Source organism: Perca flavescens, chromosome 17 (assembly GCF_004354835.1).
Source record: "Perca flavescens isolate YP-PL-M2 chromosome 17, PFLA_1.0, whole genome shotgun sequence".
Classification (NCBI taxonomy): domain Eukaryota; kingdom Metazoa; phylum Chordata; class Actinopteri; order Perciformes; family Percidae; genus Perca; species Perca flavescens.
In genome coordinates this window covers 23,217,004-23,233,008 of record NC_041347.1, presented here as the reverse complement: position 1 = coordinate 23,233,008, position 16,005 = coordinate 23,217,004, and the positions used below count along the sequence as shown (strand labels likewise).

Here is a 16,005-nt window from a genome sequence, read left to right as displayed (position 1 = left end):
AGCGAACTCTAAACAAAACAAATTTGGCAAATTCACACGGGAAAAAATGGTGCGATCAAAACAAAGCAGCCATTTGGGCACACTGAGGTTGCACAGCCTCATTCATCATTTGTTAATACAGCCACTTGACTCATATGCAATCAATATATATGATTGGCTGCATCTTTTTTACATTTGCACTTTAAGTGTGGCTGATTTAAATCTTCTGATTCCAAATGGACTCACATGATCATTAAACATAAATATCTTGAGTATATGAAGCATGGTGTTTGACTGCAGTTTGAGAGCCTTTGCAGAGACTCCAAATCCACTTCTGTTTGTAGTATACAATAATGCAAGCGTTATACACATTCACACCTGGGAGCTGCCATGACGGCCGCAGTCTGTCGTTAGTGAATAAGATGGAAGTGGATAATTGAGACAGGAAGGAAGTCAGGACAGGAGGATGGAAGTACTTAGTAAAGTTAATAGAGAAAACTCTGACTGTGTTAGTATTGACTGAGAGGTAATGCCATTAACTTGATGTATCAGCAACATGTACTGAATTTGTTGGAGGCTGCACATGTTAAAGGTGTTACATTCTCAGGATGAGTCAGCTCATGATCTGTCTTCAATATAATATCGGTGAGTGATGATAATCAATGGTTAATTGATGATTGAGTTTGATGCAGTCCAAGTTCAATGCTTTGATGTGTTTCATTGATGTACACAGTTTCATGTCAGCTTATGTAGTGGGTTTCAGCATGTGTTTTACATATTTTTATAACTGTGATGTCCTTATTAAAATATTTTTTTTTTAAATCTCCCTTCAGAGCCACAGAGGACATTATACAACTGTTTTAGCAGGCTCAATACTACTTCCCATGAAAAGTAAACTGATTTTCATGTGTAATTTGATGTTGTTTATAAGGGAACTTTTCAATAACATTTTAGTTGCATCTCCTTTTTTTGTGCTCATATTTTTGTCTGTTTTAAATTCTTATATTACTTTCAGCACTGTCCAAGTTTTCTTCAATTTGTTCCTTTAAATTTAGAAAACTACAAATAGTGGTAGTGTTGAAAGTCATTTTATAGATAGATTAAACTTTCTAACAGACTCAGTATTCCATCTATTTACTTGTATTCACTTTAAAGGAGAATTCCGGTCGATTTCAACCCGTAGCTCTGTTGTTTGTAAATCAGGAGTACTGTCAGTAGTGAGAAAAACGAAAACAAACGGTGCCGCCTACACTGAGTTATCCTCCTGCTAGATTTTGCACCCAACAGTCTTAAACAAGGCTTAAACAGGGCAAGTTTTAAACGGGTTTTTAGCCTCTAAACGTGTTCGAAATGCCATTACTAGTGCTTAGCCATGTGCAGTTATTCCTTACGAGGGAACACAGCGAATTTGACGGCAGTAGATGTGACAGAAAGGCATAAAAGTTGTGTTAATCCTTACCTCTGTTTATGTACTGCTTTCCGGTCAAGTCCTCAACAATCGAGTGCCGATCTCATTCAATCCAATAATCCAAAATGTATTTTTTCCACAAAAAAACGATTTGCCGAGGTCCTGTCCATAGTAATAAGCATGTATCAACAGGCTGTAACCTGACACCGCAGTGAAGCAGAGCTGACCTGCAGTTCAAGAGTTCAGGAGATTATTTGCATAGGTAACCTAGCAACGGTGGAGCCTGCCTGTCGGCAGAAGCAGCTGACAGACGGAGCTTGCAGTTAGATCAGGACTAATATGAGAAAATGGTTCGAGTTTGTGCCTTTCCAAAATTACGGCAACCAAATGAAGAGATATTTGAGCTTGAGCTTTCACCGTCTACAACCTCCGCAGCCGGGAGATTTTACGGTTATGGCTGGTTGCACTTCAGCTCCCTTGATAACATTAGCTACATGAGAGAGATTACCGTGTTTGTAGCAAACATTGACTTCACCGAAAAGAGCGCCAAGTCCCGGTATCTGAAGGAAAATGACATTCCTAAAGCGAAAAGACCAGCTGCAGACAAATTGGAGGTAACGTCTTTATGATTTATACTTTCCAAGGCTATTGTAATTCTCACTTTTTTTTCTGTGAAAAAATGTTTCACGGTGTTGGTGAATTCTTGAGAAAAAAAAAAAAACACTAAATGTTGTAACTCCCGTTACTGAGACCCGTGTATGATATTACCGACATGTAATTAGTAATGAGTTATATTACTGCGTTACAGCAGAAATGTATATATAACTGTAATTGCCTTACACCCAACACTGATTATGATAGATGCATCCTCAAAGTTACTGTTTTGGCCATTGAGTCTGACTACAATGCTCTTTCTCCTTCTTACTTATTTAGGGGACACCATCCAGTGACATAGAGACAGAATTAGCTGCAGTGCCACAGTCAACTCCCAAGAAGGCGTCCAGCTGGTCATCCAGCCAGTTTCAAAATAGTTATTTCAAGTCCACAGAAGAAAAAACCCTTACTCCGTCATGGACAGAGAAGAAGGCGACTGCTTTGTAACATAGCCCCAGTTCCTCTGCTGGATAAGAGTGAACTGGTTGCTCAAGCCAGGTCACATTATAAGAGCATGTTCTAGGCCTAGGAAAAGAGTACTGAACTATTTTTTCTTTGTACACTTCAGACTATGCTGCAGCATGATTATGTATAATGGGGGGAGGGGTGGGGAGCTTTGGTTATTTCACTAAAGAAGTGAGGCATTTATTTATAATAAATAATAATACATTTCATTTATAGAGGGCTTTTCATCATACTCAAAGACACTTTACAGTAAAAAACAGCACATTAAAAACAGATAAGCAATAAAACCAACACATACAACAAGCATATTTAGAAGCAATTAAAAACAATAAAAACAGTAACTATCAGGTGAGAAATGTAAGATTATTGTATGTGGAAAGCTAATCTGAAGAGGTGTGTTTTGATTAGTGTTTTGAATGTGTATACAATTAAAAACAAATGTACCTAAGCTAGACAGTCACAAAAGCCTGTTGTACTCACTCATTAGACAGCTGGCCATCAGGTCTGTCCGGTTAGATCATCCTTATAGATCAGATGGGGAAACCTCTGTATGGGCGAAACAATGTCCGTTGACCCGTCCAGACCAGGCTGGATCCTTACAGCACAGGCTTTCTTCCTCGGTGGTCATTGCGATACAGTATCCACACAAGCACCACCATGTACCCGCATCAAGTGCAACCAGCCATAACGGTAAAATCTCCCGGCTGCGGAGGTTGTAGACGGTGAAAGCTCAAGCTCAAATATCTCTTCATTTGGTTGCCGTAATTTTGGAAAGGCATAAACTCGAAGCATTTTCTCATATTAGTCCTGATCTAACTCCAAGCTCCGTCTGTCAGCTCTGTGAGCTCCTCCCTGCTTCTGCCGACAGGCAGGCTCCGCCGTTGCTAGGTTACCTATGCAAATGAGCTCCTGAACTCTTGAACTGCAGGTCAGCTCTGCTTCACTGCGGTGTCAGGTTACAGCCTGTTGATACATGCTCATTACTATGGACAGGACCTCGGCAAATCGTTTTTTTGTGGAAAAAATACATTTTGGATTATTGGATTGTATGAGATCGGCACTCGATTGTTGAGGACTTGACCGGAAAGCAGTACATAAACAGAGGTAAGGATTAACACAACTTTTATGCCTTTCTGTCACATCTACTGCTGTCAAATTTGCTGTGTTCCCTCGTAAGGAATAACTGCACATGGCTAAGCACTAGTAGTTGGGTGCAAAATCTAGCAGGAGGATAACTCTGTGTAGGCGGCACCGTTTGTTTTCGTTTTTCTCGCTACTGACTGTACTCCTGATTTACAAACAACAGAGCTACGGGTTGAAATCGACCGGAATTCTCCTTTAAGATATTGACCTGATGACCAAAAGTTTGAGAGAGAGAGAGAGAGAGAGAGAGAGAGAGAGAGAGAGAGAGAGAATCCTCTGTGGCAAGTACTGATCAAACAAGTGCAGGAAAAAGCTCCCTCTGGATTGCGTTTAGATCAATCTGATGCTTTTACTGTAAATCTGTGCAAGAATACAGTATCCAAAATGGAGATCTTTGGGGATATACTCAAAGTCAAGAGGACGGACTTCTAGGATTTCTATATCAAAATGACACTTTTCAGGAACTGAGTCCTGTTTGTCCTCACACTAAATAACTGAGAGATCAACTGAGGCAGGCTGACCTTTCCATTGACAGAAACCGGAAAAGGGAAGACAGGAGAGGGTAAGGAGGAGGAGAAGGGCCAGAAGAAAGGAAAGGAGTCATCAAATATTAAGTAGTAGCCTCAGCGGAACAAGGGGGTAATAATTGTTTAAGTGCTACTTTTCAGAGACTTACTCCCCTCCCCTTGATTTATTTATTAAACTCAGTTACTGCCAGGGTACAGTCTCATAATATTGTCATGCCAAAGGACAGGGAATCTATCTGTGTGTCATTCGAGCTGATTTGCTAAAATGATTTTGTGCATTCAGTCATTGCCTAAAAAAAGAAAATGTTGTTGCCTGTCACAAATCCAAACTGCGTTTAAGGGTTACACCAGTGTCGTTTCCATGTTATGGAATATGCTAACCTTTTCAAGGGTCAGGGACCGGACATCTCTGCACCATTCTGTCTGTACCAGACTGTCATAACAGTCAAGTGTGACTCAGCAAGGACCAGGCTCTGTTATACTGTACAAGCAAACCAAGCTGAGCTGAGAGGGACTACTTCTTCATGCTTGAATGGTCCCAGTAAACCCCAGTAAAGTTAAATCTAATCATACAGTAGCACTGTGAAGATTCATTTGTCCAAATCATAGTCTGTCAAATACATATGATTTGCAAAATGGGTCAAAATGGCTTTTGTAGGATTGTTAATGAACTGTAAAATACACTGACCATACTTTCTATCTTCAGAATGTATAAGGATTCTCTGTCATTTGATGTTGCTCCACAATTAAGTATTAACCTTTTTTATTATATAAAAAAGGTTAATACTTCAGTATACTGAAAACGTATATTCTCAATCAGCTTTTAGTTTCCATCCATAATCTGCAACAGAAAATGTAAATTAATGATAATTTCCATACATTACTGTAATGCAAATATTAAGAGTTGGGTAGATCGAGATACATAGTTTGTGGCTCTAATTTTCCAGTTGGGTGTCAATAAACCATTGCAGAAAAGAATGTGCAACAAGATAAAGTAATTAAAACACTTTTTAATTTTTGCAGTGTAGCCACCAAATATAAATCACTGACTGAAATATAACTCTCATCTGTGTCCAGAAATTGAAATGCCTGTGGCTGTGGCTGCTGATAATCAGCTAAAACCGTGACTTAATATTAATGTATATATATATAATGTGTATATATATATAGTTCCTGCACATGATCCAACTCCACACAGTGAAAGGAAGCCTATATACAGTACCTAAAACCAACCAATATTCAATCATTCCTCCTCACAAACATGACTTTGACCCCTCTCTCCACCTTCATAACCCATACATCCCTATTAAAAGGGTATTTACTTTATAATATTAACTGTGCAGTCTTGTATTGCAATGATACAGTAGTGGTTACTGTCATTTCTCTTCCTCTTCACATATGCCAGCCAGCTTGTCTGAAACCTGATCTCCTGTTTGTTGTATTCTGTTTGGCACAACCCATAAGCCGCCAGCATTGCTAAAATGTTGCCTGTATAAATCAATAGTTGACATCCTGCCAGACAAGCAGCCAGAGAGCTTGAGATGCAGCGAGCTCCAGAGAGACAAACAGAGAAACAGAGAAAAAGCAGGAGGAAAGATTGATACTGTAGTTTGGGGTCTTTTATAATAACCACAGAATAAAGGCCACAGCAGAGGGAAACAGTCACTATGTTTCATAAAGAAAACACAAGCCATGGCTACCCTCTAGAAGTGTGTGATTTGAGGCCATAAGAGGACAGCAAATGGGGAGCGTAAACAAACAGCAGCAAGTATTTATCTCTACACCTTCATATTCTAACTATATAAGGCCATATCAGATTTACTGGAGTAAAATCACAAAAACAGCTGTCCAAAGCATGTCAGTCATGTTTGCCCATGACATGGTTTGTTTTAAAGTAGACTGCCACTGGCTGATGATGGTTGCTTTGGCCAACATCCAGCTAGCTTTTATTGACTGAGGTCTGTTACCAGAGGGTGGCTCAAGAGGTCTGGGGCAGCACTGCAACCTAACTTTTCTTGGTTTTATAGTCTTTGGTTTTGACACATTCATCCTATGTTTACAACAGCTGTTGGGAGGGGCTTTATTAGATAGTGGATAGACAGGAAAGTGGGGAGAGAGAGAGGGGATGACACGCAACAAATTTGCAACGGATTTGAACCCGGGCCGCTGCAAAGGACTCAGCCTACATGGGGCGCACGCTCTACTGGGTGAGCTAGAGGCCACCCCCAATAGCTGTACAACTCTAAACAAGAACCAGCAATGGAAAAGGCAATCTTATTAATGTAATAATCCTATGTGCAGATTCACCAACCAAGATGAAATACATTTAAGACTAAGATGATCATCTCTAGCCGTTAAGCCATTCAGTAAATAAAGATTATATGAGAAAAAACAATTGAGTTAGACAGACCTACCTATCGAACAAGTAGATCCTTCTGCCAAGCTAGAAGTATGTTGTTTTATCAGGGCACCTGTGTAATTTAAGTGTGGGAGAGAGAGATAGCATTTGTCTGAAGTTCCAAAGAGGGTAACTTCAGTCGCCCTAGAGGTGGATGTGCAGAGAATTAAAGAGCTTCTATTAGACTGTACTCGTGAAAAATGTGTCTCCAGTTTGTGCAGGCTACAATGGCAAATCACGTTGGCCACATGCAAATACGCACATTGTGTCGTCTCACCTTACATTGTCTCTAGAGCGCACACTCACACAAAACATCGTAGACACACACACACACACAAAACACACACACACACTTGCATCACATACAGTTTACAGATGCTGCTTTGCCTTGCAAAAGGCTGTTTCTCAAATTCACAACAACGATAATTTGTGTACCAATTGCGACCACATCTCCATCAACACAGACAAACACACCCACAAACGAGTGCGGATTAAAATGGATTTATTGCTGTAAAGCTTACCTGAGACAACAAGAGAGAAAAAACAACTGGAGTCTAAACATCATCTCTGCCCTACATTTCTGGCTTTCTTTATGAACACATGGCAACAGGGCTTTTTTCCTATTAAACACTGTGATATGTTATGACAACCTCTGCAAACAGTAATTAAACTATATTAGATAACATAGGCCCGATATAGTCTGCCTGCCTCCTTCAGCTGAGTGTGACACTAACCGATGCACCAGCGTATCATTGTCATTTATTCAAGATAGCTACCAGTCGAGCCCACCTGAAATAATTGGCCTTCTCTTTCCTCTGTAGAAATATTAACAAAAAATGCCATTGTGTTGTCTTAGTCTTTGTCTTTACTGTCAGTCAAATAATTGATTTCAAATTAATACTGTTGGTTTATAAAGCACTGAACGGTTTAGGGACAAAACACATTTCTGATCTTCTGCTACATTATGAACCAACCAGACCTCTCAAATCGTCTGGGACAGGTTTGCTTTCTGTCCCCAGAGTTAGAACTAAACGGGAAGCAGCGTTCACTTTTTATGCACCACATATCTGGAACAACCTCCCAGAAAACTGCAGGTCCCGCCGCAAATCTCAGTTCTTTTAAATCAAGGCTGAAGACTTTTCTGTTTGACTCTGCCTTTTATTAAATCAAGTAATTGTTCATTTCTTATACTGCATTGTAACATTTATTCTTGTTGTTTTATACCTGTCTTATTCTATTTTAGCTTGTTTTTGTTTTCTATATTCTTTAGTGTCTTTTATTGTTTTTAATTATCCTTTAATGTTTACGTAAAGCACTTTAAATTGCCCTGTTGCTGAAATGTGCTATATAAATAAAGTTGCCTTGTCTTGCCTTAGTCATATAAGAAACTATAATGCAACTGTGTGCAGACTTACAAAACCAGTAATTGCTTTTGAAGTTACACGCACAATCACCATTGCCTCATAAGCATTGCCAAAGTGTCATGAGCAGAACTAGTTAAGTGAAGATATAGCCAACCGTAATGTTATTAAGTTTTCTACTTATGCATTAGCATCTTATTAATATTGCACAGTGTTGTTGCTTGTGTCTTTAAAGTAGTTCCTGTACATAATGCATGACTGTGTGTTGTTGTCATTGATATATGGAACATGTTTATTTTAGATTTATGAAATGAGGCAAAAGAGTATGAGGAAAGCCTGCTCTGCATTTCTCTGTCAGATACAGTGACAGCCAAATGATCTCTGACAACAATGGTCAGATGCTCTTACAAATAAGCTTATGTTGTAATAGTCAAAGTACACGTACACGTTTAAATGCGCTATGACCCCCTTTTTAATTTGTTCAGATGAGTGGTCTTTACAAAGCTAACATCAAACTAAACACTGTAAGCAGGCTGATTTATAAAGGCTGAGGAATTACAACCTGTGTGTACAATTTACATGTAAAGCAATCACCGGCTAACAGGGGACAAATAAATAAGGACAGTGAAGAGAAGAAGAGCAAGTGGTGGAAATAATCTCTTTCTGTGTCCACCGTGCCTTCTGTTACAATAACACAGACACAGAAAGTCAATGAGACCCATGCACATAGAAAGAGAAAGACACAGCTAATTATATGAGAAGAAAACTCACCGTCATGTTCCATGACTTGACCCAGGGAATATTATCAGCAGTGTGAATTGATCCTTGCCTCTTCCCGACACACCACCTCTCTGCCGCCCTCCCTCCCCCTACTGACTCCCCCTCCTCCCCTCCTCCCTTTCTCACTGTCTCCCTTCTTCTCCCCTCCCTTTCTCTTTCCCTCGCTGTCTACTTCCTCTCTCTCCACTGTCTGCTCCTTACTCGCCCCTCCTCCCTCCGGCCTCCCCTTGCTTCAATAAAGAGCATTAAAAGTTAATGTTTGTTTCCATCTGAGTTTGTCGTTCCCCCCTTCCAATCTGTGTCTCCTCCTGCATTTACTGTGTCTCCATCTCCCTGCCTGTCAAGTTTTTATTCCTTCCTCTGGCTGCTGTCTGGCTCCAGCTCACCCATTTTTTTTCACTCTCCCTCCTGTGTTGAGGTCCCACAGTGACGTAGGGAATAAGGAGAGGAGGGGAGAAAGAGAAAATGAAAATAGAAGGGAGATGCATCAAATAAGCAGGTAGTGTGCTGTACAGGGGCGATTCCAAGATTTTTTAAGTGGGGTGGCACAGGGGGGGACCAATAATCAGTCGGGGGGGAGGCCTGATGGGGCATTTTATCAGAATACAGCAGAGAAACAAGTCTGCTTGGAAACATAGGAAATATTGGATAGGATAGTTTTCATTTTCAACTTAAATTGTATATCCAATAAATAATACACATTTTCTATAGGCTCAGTCTGCCACTTTTTGAAAAAAACAATCCCAGTGCTGGTTCTATGGTATTAGAATTTTGGATAGTCATTATGGTAACATTAATTGGTCATGTGACAAGGGATGGGAAAATTGGCAGAACAGGCAGCCAAGTGACAGTACTCTGATCCAATGGAAATCATAATTGTCAGATTGACAGCAGTCTAGCCCAATGGATTGAGGGGGAGAGCCATATTTTAGTGGGGGGGGGCTGCCACCCCATGCCCCCCTTCTAACCCCGCCCCTGGTGCTATATGTTTACTGGTCTTCATCTAAATATTTATTGATTTATTATTTATAGATAAAGATTACCTCAAATTATCAACAGGATAGTAAAGTGTTATTTAAAGTAAAGTTGATATAGTAAAGTTATATTTTAATTGAATCGTTTATTCTATAAAAAAATGTCCCAGAGCTCAAGGTGAATTCTTCAAATTGCATGTTTTACCCAATCAAAGGTCAACAACCAAAAATATTCAATTTACAATTATTTAAAACAGCAAAAAAAGTAACCTTAGTAACTTATATGTCTATTTGAGATGCTGGAAGCAGAACAATAATCTATAATATATCAAAATGGTTAGTGAATAACTTTCTGACCAACTGATTCAGCCTTAACTTGTGTTTTCATACTGAAATATGGAAGTTTTACAAAGAATTTAAAATCAGAAGTTAAAACTCAACTTAAATTTCAATCATCACAATAATACATCAGTTTTTTTTCCTTTCATTAAAGGTCCTGGAAACTATTTAAAGACTAATCAGCTTCTTACTATGAGTGATGACATTTTACATACAAACAAACAAAACTAACTAGTTTGGTTATTTCACATTTGAGATTTCTGCATTATCATCTAGGTTGTGGATTCTAGTTTAAAGTGGGCTATAGGCTGCTTTGAAGAAGCAGGTTTGTTAACCTTAATTGTTTCTTAATAACACAATATTAACTATTAAGTAGAAAAAATTAAGATTTGAAGTTTTTCAGGGGCTTTAAATCCGACTGCTGAATGGAGAACACATCTGAGGACCATGGTGACCACAGTGACTGTGCTGTGATAAAAACAATGAAGATATTAAACTCATGGATCATAAAACACAGCATAAGTAATAATCACAATGCTAAATAATTAATAAAAAAAACTCTGAGATAGACAGGAGAGATAGAAAGAAATCAATGAGATAGAGAGCGCAAGAAGGCACAGAGGAAGACAGATGGTCATTTTCTTTCTGTTTATCTGCCTCAAGTGTTGCGAAGAGCCACTCAACATCTTAAATAAATCTGTATCCCAGCGACTCGTTGATGCTGGATGCCGCAGTTCGCTCCATAGCACCAGATTGCTATTTTAGTATGTAAAATAAATGTAAAAATAAATAAATAAAAGATTTTTTTTTTTTGATAGGACTAAAGTTCCACCTGTGAAAAGAATACATGGAGCAGGACATTATAAAATTCACTGATGGGCTGAAAACATGTATGTATGTATGCCAATGTAAACACAAGTGAACTGGACGGAGAACAGACATAATGTCCACACAACCATTACATTATTGGTTTATCAGTGTTTTAAGCTGCCAATGTCTCCTTCCTTCCTGGAAGGCACTAGGATTAGGCAATGGTTATGGTTAGGGTTAAGGTTAGGTGCCTTGAAGTCAATGGTGGCAATGCTGCCTTGAAGTCGATTAGGCAATGGTTATGGTTATGGTTATGGTTATGGTTAGGGTTAAGGTTAGGGTTGAGGTTAGGGTTAGGTGCCTTGAAGTCAACGGTCACAGCACTGCCTGGAAGAAGACGTTGGGAGCTTAAAACACCATCAAGCACATTATTGACTGCATATCAGCTACAATCATGCCATATGGTTTTGTGCTCCTTTCCTCTCCTATCTATTTTATTGTAGTTTTCCTGTTTTATTCCTTCTAATTTCCTTTTCCTCCCTTTTAGCTTACCCTCTTTTATTCAGTTTTTCCTATTATCTAATGTGTAAAAAAATCTTAAACTTTAGAATATTATGTTTTTTGTTTTTGTCCACAATGTCTCTCTGTTTCACTGGCTTTTTTTTTAATTAACCCAGCATATCTTTATTACATTTCCATCACGCACATACACTTACTGTATACACAGCATTATTTGAAGCTGTGCAGCACAATGACATCCTGTTCAAGGCGTTTGAACAAATATTAATAGAGTTAAAGGCTTAGCTAGTAACCACACAGAGTTACTGATAGACAGAGAGGGGAGAGAAACGGAGAAAGTGATACTTTAACTATCAATGCAGTCCAATGAAATGGCTCACAACAAGCAAGAAGAAAAACAACTGGCTCATCAACTCCAACAACACCCCCCCCGCCCCAGGCTAACCCTCTTTTCTCACCGTTAAATGTGTTAAATTGCGTTAAATCAAATTTTACCTGTTGTTTGCCTTCCAGTATAATCATGTAGTGTAATGTATTTAAAATGAGATCAACAATAAGGCCAACAAGTCCTCCAAATTAGCCGACAAAATCAGTTTGTAACTGCCCTTCAGAACAAGACATAGAAGCATCAGTTGCCCTGTGGCCTCCAAAACCGTTACACATCACTGTTCAAAACAAAATATGTTTTATGAGCCAACACCACTCTCGTTAAAGTTTGGTTTGGTTTAGGCACCAACACAACTCGGTTAGGGTTAGGGAAACATCATGGTTTGCGTTAAAGTTGTGTTTTTGTTAAGGTTAGGGAACCTTTGTCGTCATGGTTGAAATAATGATATTATAATAATAATAATATACAGTATAATATTAGCATGCTAACATGCTAAACCAAGATGTGTTACATAATAAACATTATAGGTCTGCTAAACATCAATACAGTAGAATTGTAACTCTGAGCATATTCTCATGCTGATGTTAGCATTTAGTTCAAAGCACCTCTGTGCCCGAGTTCAGAGCCAGTAGCATGGCTGGAGACTCCTGGAGTTGCCTAGATGCCTATTGGAATCCATTGTAAACTTATTTTTTGCTAAAAATGAATTTAAACATGTTTTTGAATCTTTGACAAACCAAATTAGTTATATTGAAATTCCGTGCACAGGTCTGCTTATCTCCAGCTTTTACAAACTGGGCCATCTGCAAAAAATATTTGAGATTTTACTTCAGAAGCAACAGCTGAAGGCTGTGACAATGTGTGAACACAATTATAGCTACATACGTAGGGTCTTTAATTACTGAGGAACTTATGTTGAACGTATGTCGGTGGCAGTTACAGCAGCTACAACAGTGGCGGAGGATAGGCTGTGTGTGGGCAGTGAGGGGCTGCTCTCTGCACTCTAGAACATTTTAACAAGTAGTTATTGCAGACTAAAAGGGTCTGTAATCAATGTTATTTCGAGGAGAGTACCCACAAGGAGCATATAGTGTACCAGCAAGCTGACACTCCTCTGTTGTCCTCTTGTTCTCTTCAGCCTATCAGCTGTCCTCTCCTCCTCCTTAATCTGCCTGTCCCTGCATTCCTTTTTGCCCCCTCTCTCCCATCATCCCTGTTTTCATCATTTTACCTTGTCCCCACCAAACTGTCCTCTCCTCTTTTTCTCCCTTACTGTTCTCTTTTGTCTTAATAGATCACTTCTTCACCTTCCTTTCCATTTTTTCTCCTCTCTTTTTCAACCTCTTTTCTCTTCTTCCCTTTCACCCCTTTCTTCTCTTCTTTCTTCTTGTCTCTGCCTGTGTAATTACATGAGCGATATAGCGCCCATCCGGAGGATACTATTTACAACAAATAACAAAATAGCATCTCAGCCTACAAATGATCCCAAATTGATTTCTTCACAAATACATACACAAATGCACTTGTGCAAGTGCACGATTTCACATGCAGAGCTGCAATAACGTACCATATTCTTATACACATTACAATAGTGATAGAAAATAGCATTAGCATCACTAAGTTAACACATATGTGGCTATTCAAATTTTATGTTCTTTTTTTAAATGCTTAAGAACGTTCAATTTACAAAATACATCTCATCACACGGTCATTCAGTAGCTGTTCTCGAGTTTTCGATCATATCACACGATCTTCCTCAGCAGATGGTGCCATTGTAGTGAGATTGTTTTTGTCAACTGTTGCTTTGCAAAGGTCAAAAAATTGGGCTTGAAATCTAAATAAATTATTTGATTTGATTTGATAAGGTTTGAGGGGAGATATCCTCCTCTACACACTTTTGTGTCAAAAAACTGCTGATATATTGGTGATAATCACTGCACCAAAAGAATGAAGAGGACAAAAAGAAAGATTAAATGATTCAAGCTGGGATGGTTTGTTGATGCTTATCAAACAGTTCTGAGAGTTCACTTTTACCGAAACTGGCCTACATATATTTGTTTATGCTTCCTGTTCTCAAGTCTGTGGGTTGCATTTTCTTTTTGGTCTCGTGTTTTCTTAGAATTAGTTTTTTTTAAACTAAATGGACATGAAAAAGACACCCCTCCCTTTACTTATATATACTTTTTGGTAATTATCCCCACAGGGGCATTTTTCCCATGGGCAAGATCATCAGCAGGGTCAACTACACTGCTTTAAGTAAAAGGTCCCATGACATGGTGCTCTTTGGATGCTTTTATATAGACCTTAGTGGTCCCCTAATACTGTATCTGAAGTCTCTTTCCCTTAATTCAGTCTTGGTGCAGAATTACAGCCACTAGAGCCAGTCCCACAATGAGCTTTCCTTAGTATGTGCCATTTCTGTGTCTGTAGCTATTGAGGAGGAGAGAGGGGGGGGGGCAAGGTGGAGGGTGGGGGTGTGGCCTTGACCAACTGCCACTTTGCTCGTTTGAAAGCCATGATGTCTCTCTCTAATGGGTGGGCCAAATTCTCTGGGCGGGCAAAGCAGAGAAAGGGGAGGTAACCTTGCTCCTTATGACCTCATAAGGAGAAGATTCCAGATCGGCCCATCTGAGCTTTCATTTTCTCAAAAGCTGAGCAGGATACCCAGGGCTCGGTTTACACCTATCACCATTTCTAGCCACTGGGGGACCATAGGCAGGCTGGGGGAACTCATTTTAATGTTAAAAAACCTCATAAAGTGACATTTTCATGCCATGGGACCTTTTTAAAAAAAAAAAAAAAAAAAAAAAAAAAGTACTGTATTTCATTTGCTTTTTTTCCCCCAAGAGAAATACAGTTTAGAATAGATCCTCATGTCAGATTGTATCTACATTTCAGATCATTTCAGACATGTAGCTAAATGAACCCAGCATGCTCTCCCTCTGTCCTTTAACCTGTGGGATGGATGGGAAAAATGTAATGTCACCATATGTGTGAGGTGCAATTTTCAGGATCTCTGTAAAAAAAAAGGTAAATTAGCACCCCCTGTTGCTTGATTTACAAACAGTTCATTTTACTGTACATTAAAACAAAGTAATTTAGTGAATTTAGTTCCACTGTCAAATCTAACATTGTGTTCAATCCATAGCACATCACATATATTATATATTTATTAGTTATGATATATGCTATATATTTAAACAGATTTTTCAAAATCCAAACTGACATGAGACATAAACAACTTTGGACAACTCCTTTCCTGTAATTACAACTTAACCAGTCACAGAACACTGTGGCTGAAGACGAACAGAATAACTGCAACTTTTAATATAAGTATCACTGTAATGTCACAAGAAATGAATAAGACTGCAAAGAAAGTCCGCCCTCATGGAACATAGCAGTAGGCTATATTAATAAACTTCATGCCTGCAGTACATAGTGTAGGCGTCGGGCAGAGAGCACCGCTGCAGACAGAGTTCGAGGCTATAAAACACTGAAGCTGGGCTGATAGGAAGTGGTTCTAACCACTGAAACAATATTTCTATGTCAGGCCTCAGCAAAACTGTGAGACTGACATTTAAATAAGACGCTGAGGATGCATGGTTAACACGGTGGCCAGTCTTATAATGCCTGTGAAAAGGTTGCATTGTTTTACAACTTTTTGACACTTTTAACCTACAGAAAAAAAGTCAAAGTTTAAACTATGATTCATACACATTGATGCAAACGGAGTACAAATATGGCACTGGATTATTGATTGCATACTAAGTGTATTAGTATTTAAAGCAGGTTTTGAACTTTTCAATACTGTGGATTTGTTTGAAATGTTGTTTGTACTTCTTGCCAGGATATCCACAAACCAGTCGCTGGAAATTTCAGCTACTGGTGTATTCAACCTAAAATCACTACACCTTGACTACCCACATGTGATCTCCATCCATCCCATTGTATGACTTCTCTGGTTGCACCAGCAATGATGTTGGTGTGTCATAGTGACAGAGTAAATATTTATGCAATTAAGTATTGCTTTTTTATATTAAAAAGAATTAACTCTACTGATAATCTGTATTGTACACGAATCAATCATGAAAAAAGTAGGAGACAACCCTTTACAGACACTGGAAATACAGTAAGGAAATAGAAAGACATTTTGTGTTTTAACCTAATTGTGGCATCCAGAGAAAAATGTGAAAGAATGAGAGGGGGGGGAAGTTTCTCTGTGCAGGAAGTGATCTGCTGCTTTTAATAGTCATATAGAGA

The 16,005-nt window shown here is 39.0% G+C and overlaps 1 protein-coding gene across 3 annotated transcripts in view; it reads right to left on the bottom strand.

The window, feature by feature from the left end:
* Positions 1 to 16,005, bottom strand: part of phactr2 (phosphatase and actin regulator 2) — a 48,687-nt gene that overhangs the window by 32,025 nt on the left and 657 nt on the right. Inside the window, exon 1 of one of the 3 annotated variants that reach the window (XM_028604312.1) lies at positions 8,707 to 8,759. The exons of the other annotated variants lie outside the window; for them this stretch is intronic. Within the exon in view, the coding sequence (XP_028460113.1) occupies positions 8,707 to 8,719 (13 nt within the window). The 5' untranslated portion in view covers positions 8,720 to 8,759. Of the gene's footprint in view, positions 1 to 8,706; positions 8,760 to 16,005 lie in introns of those variants that run through there. 3 annotated transcript variants of the gene reach the window in all.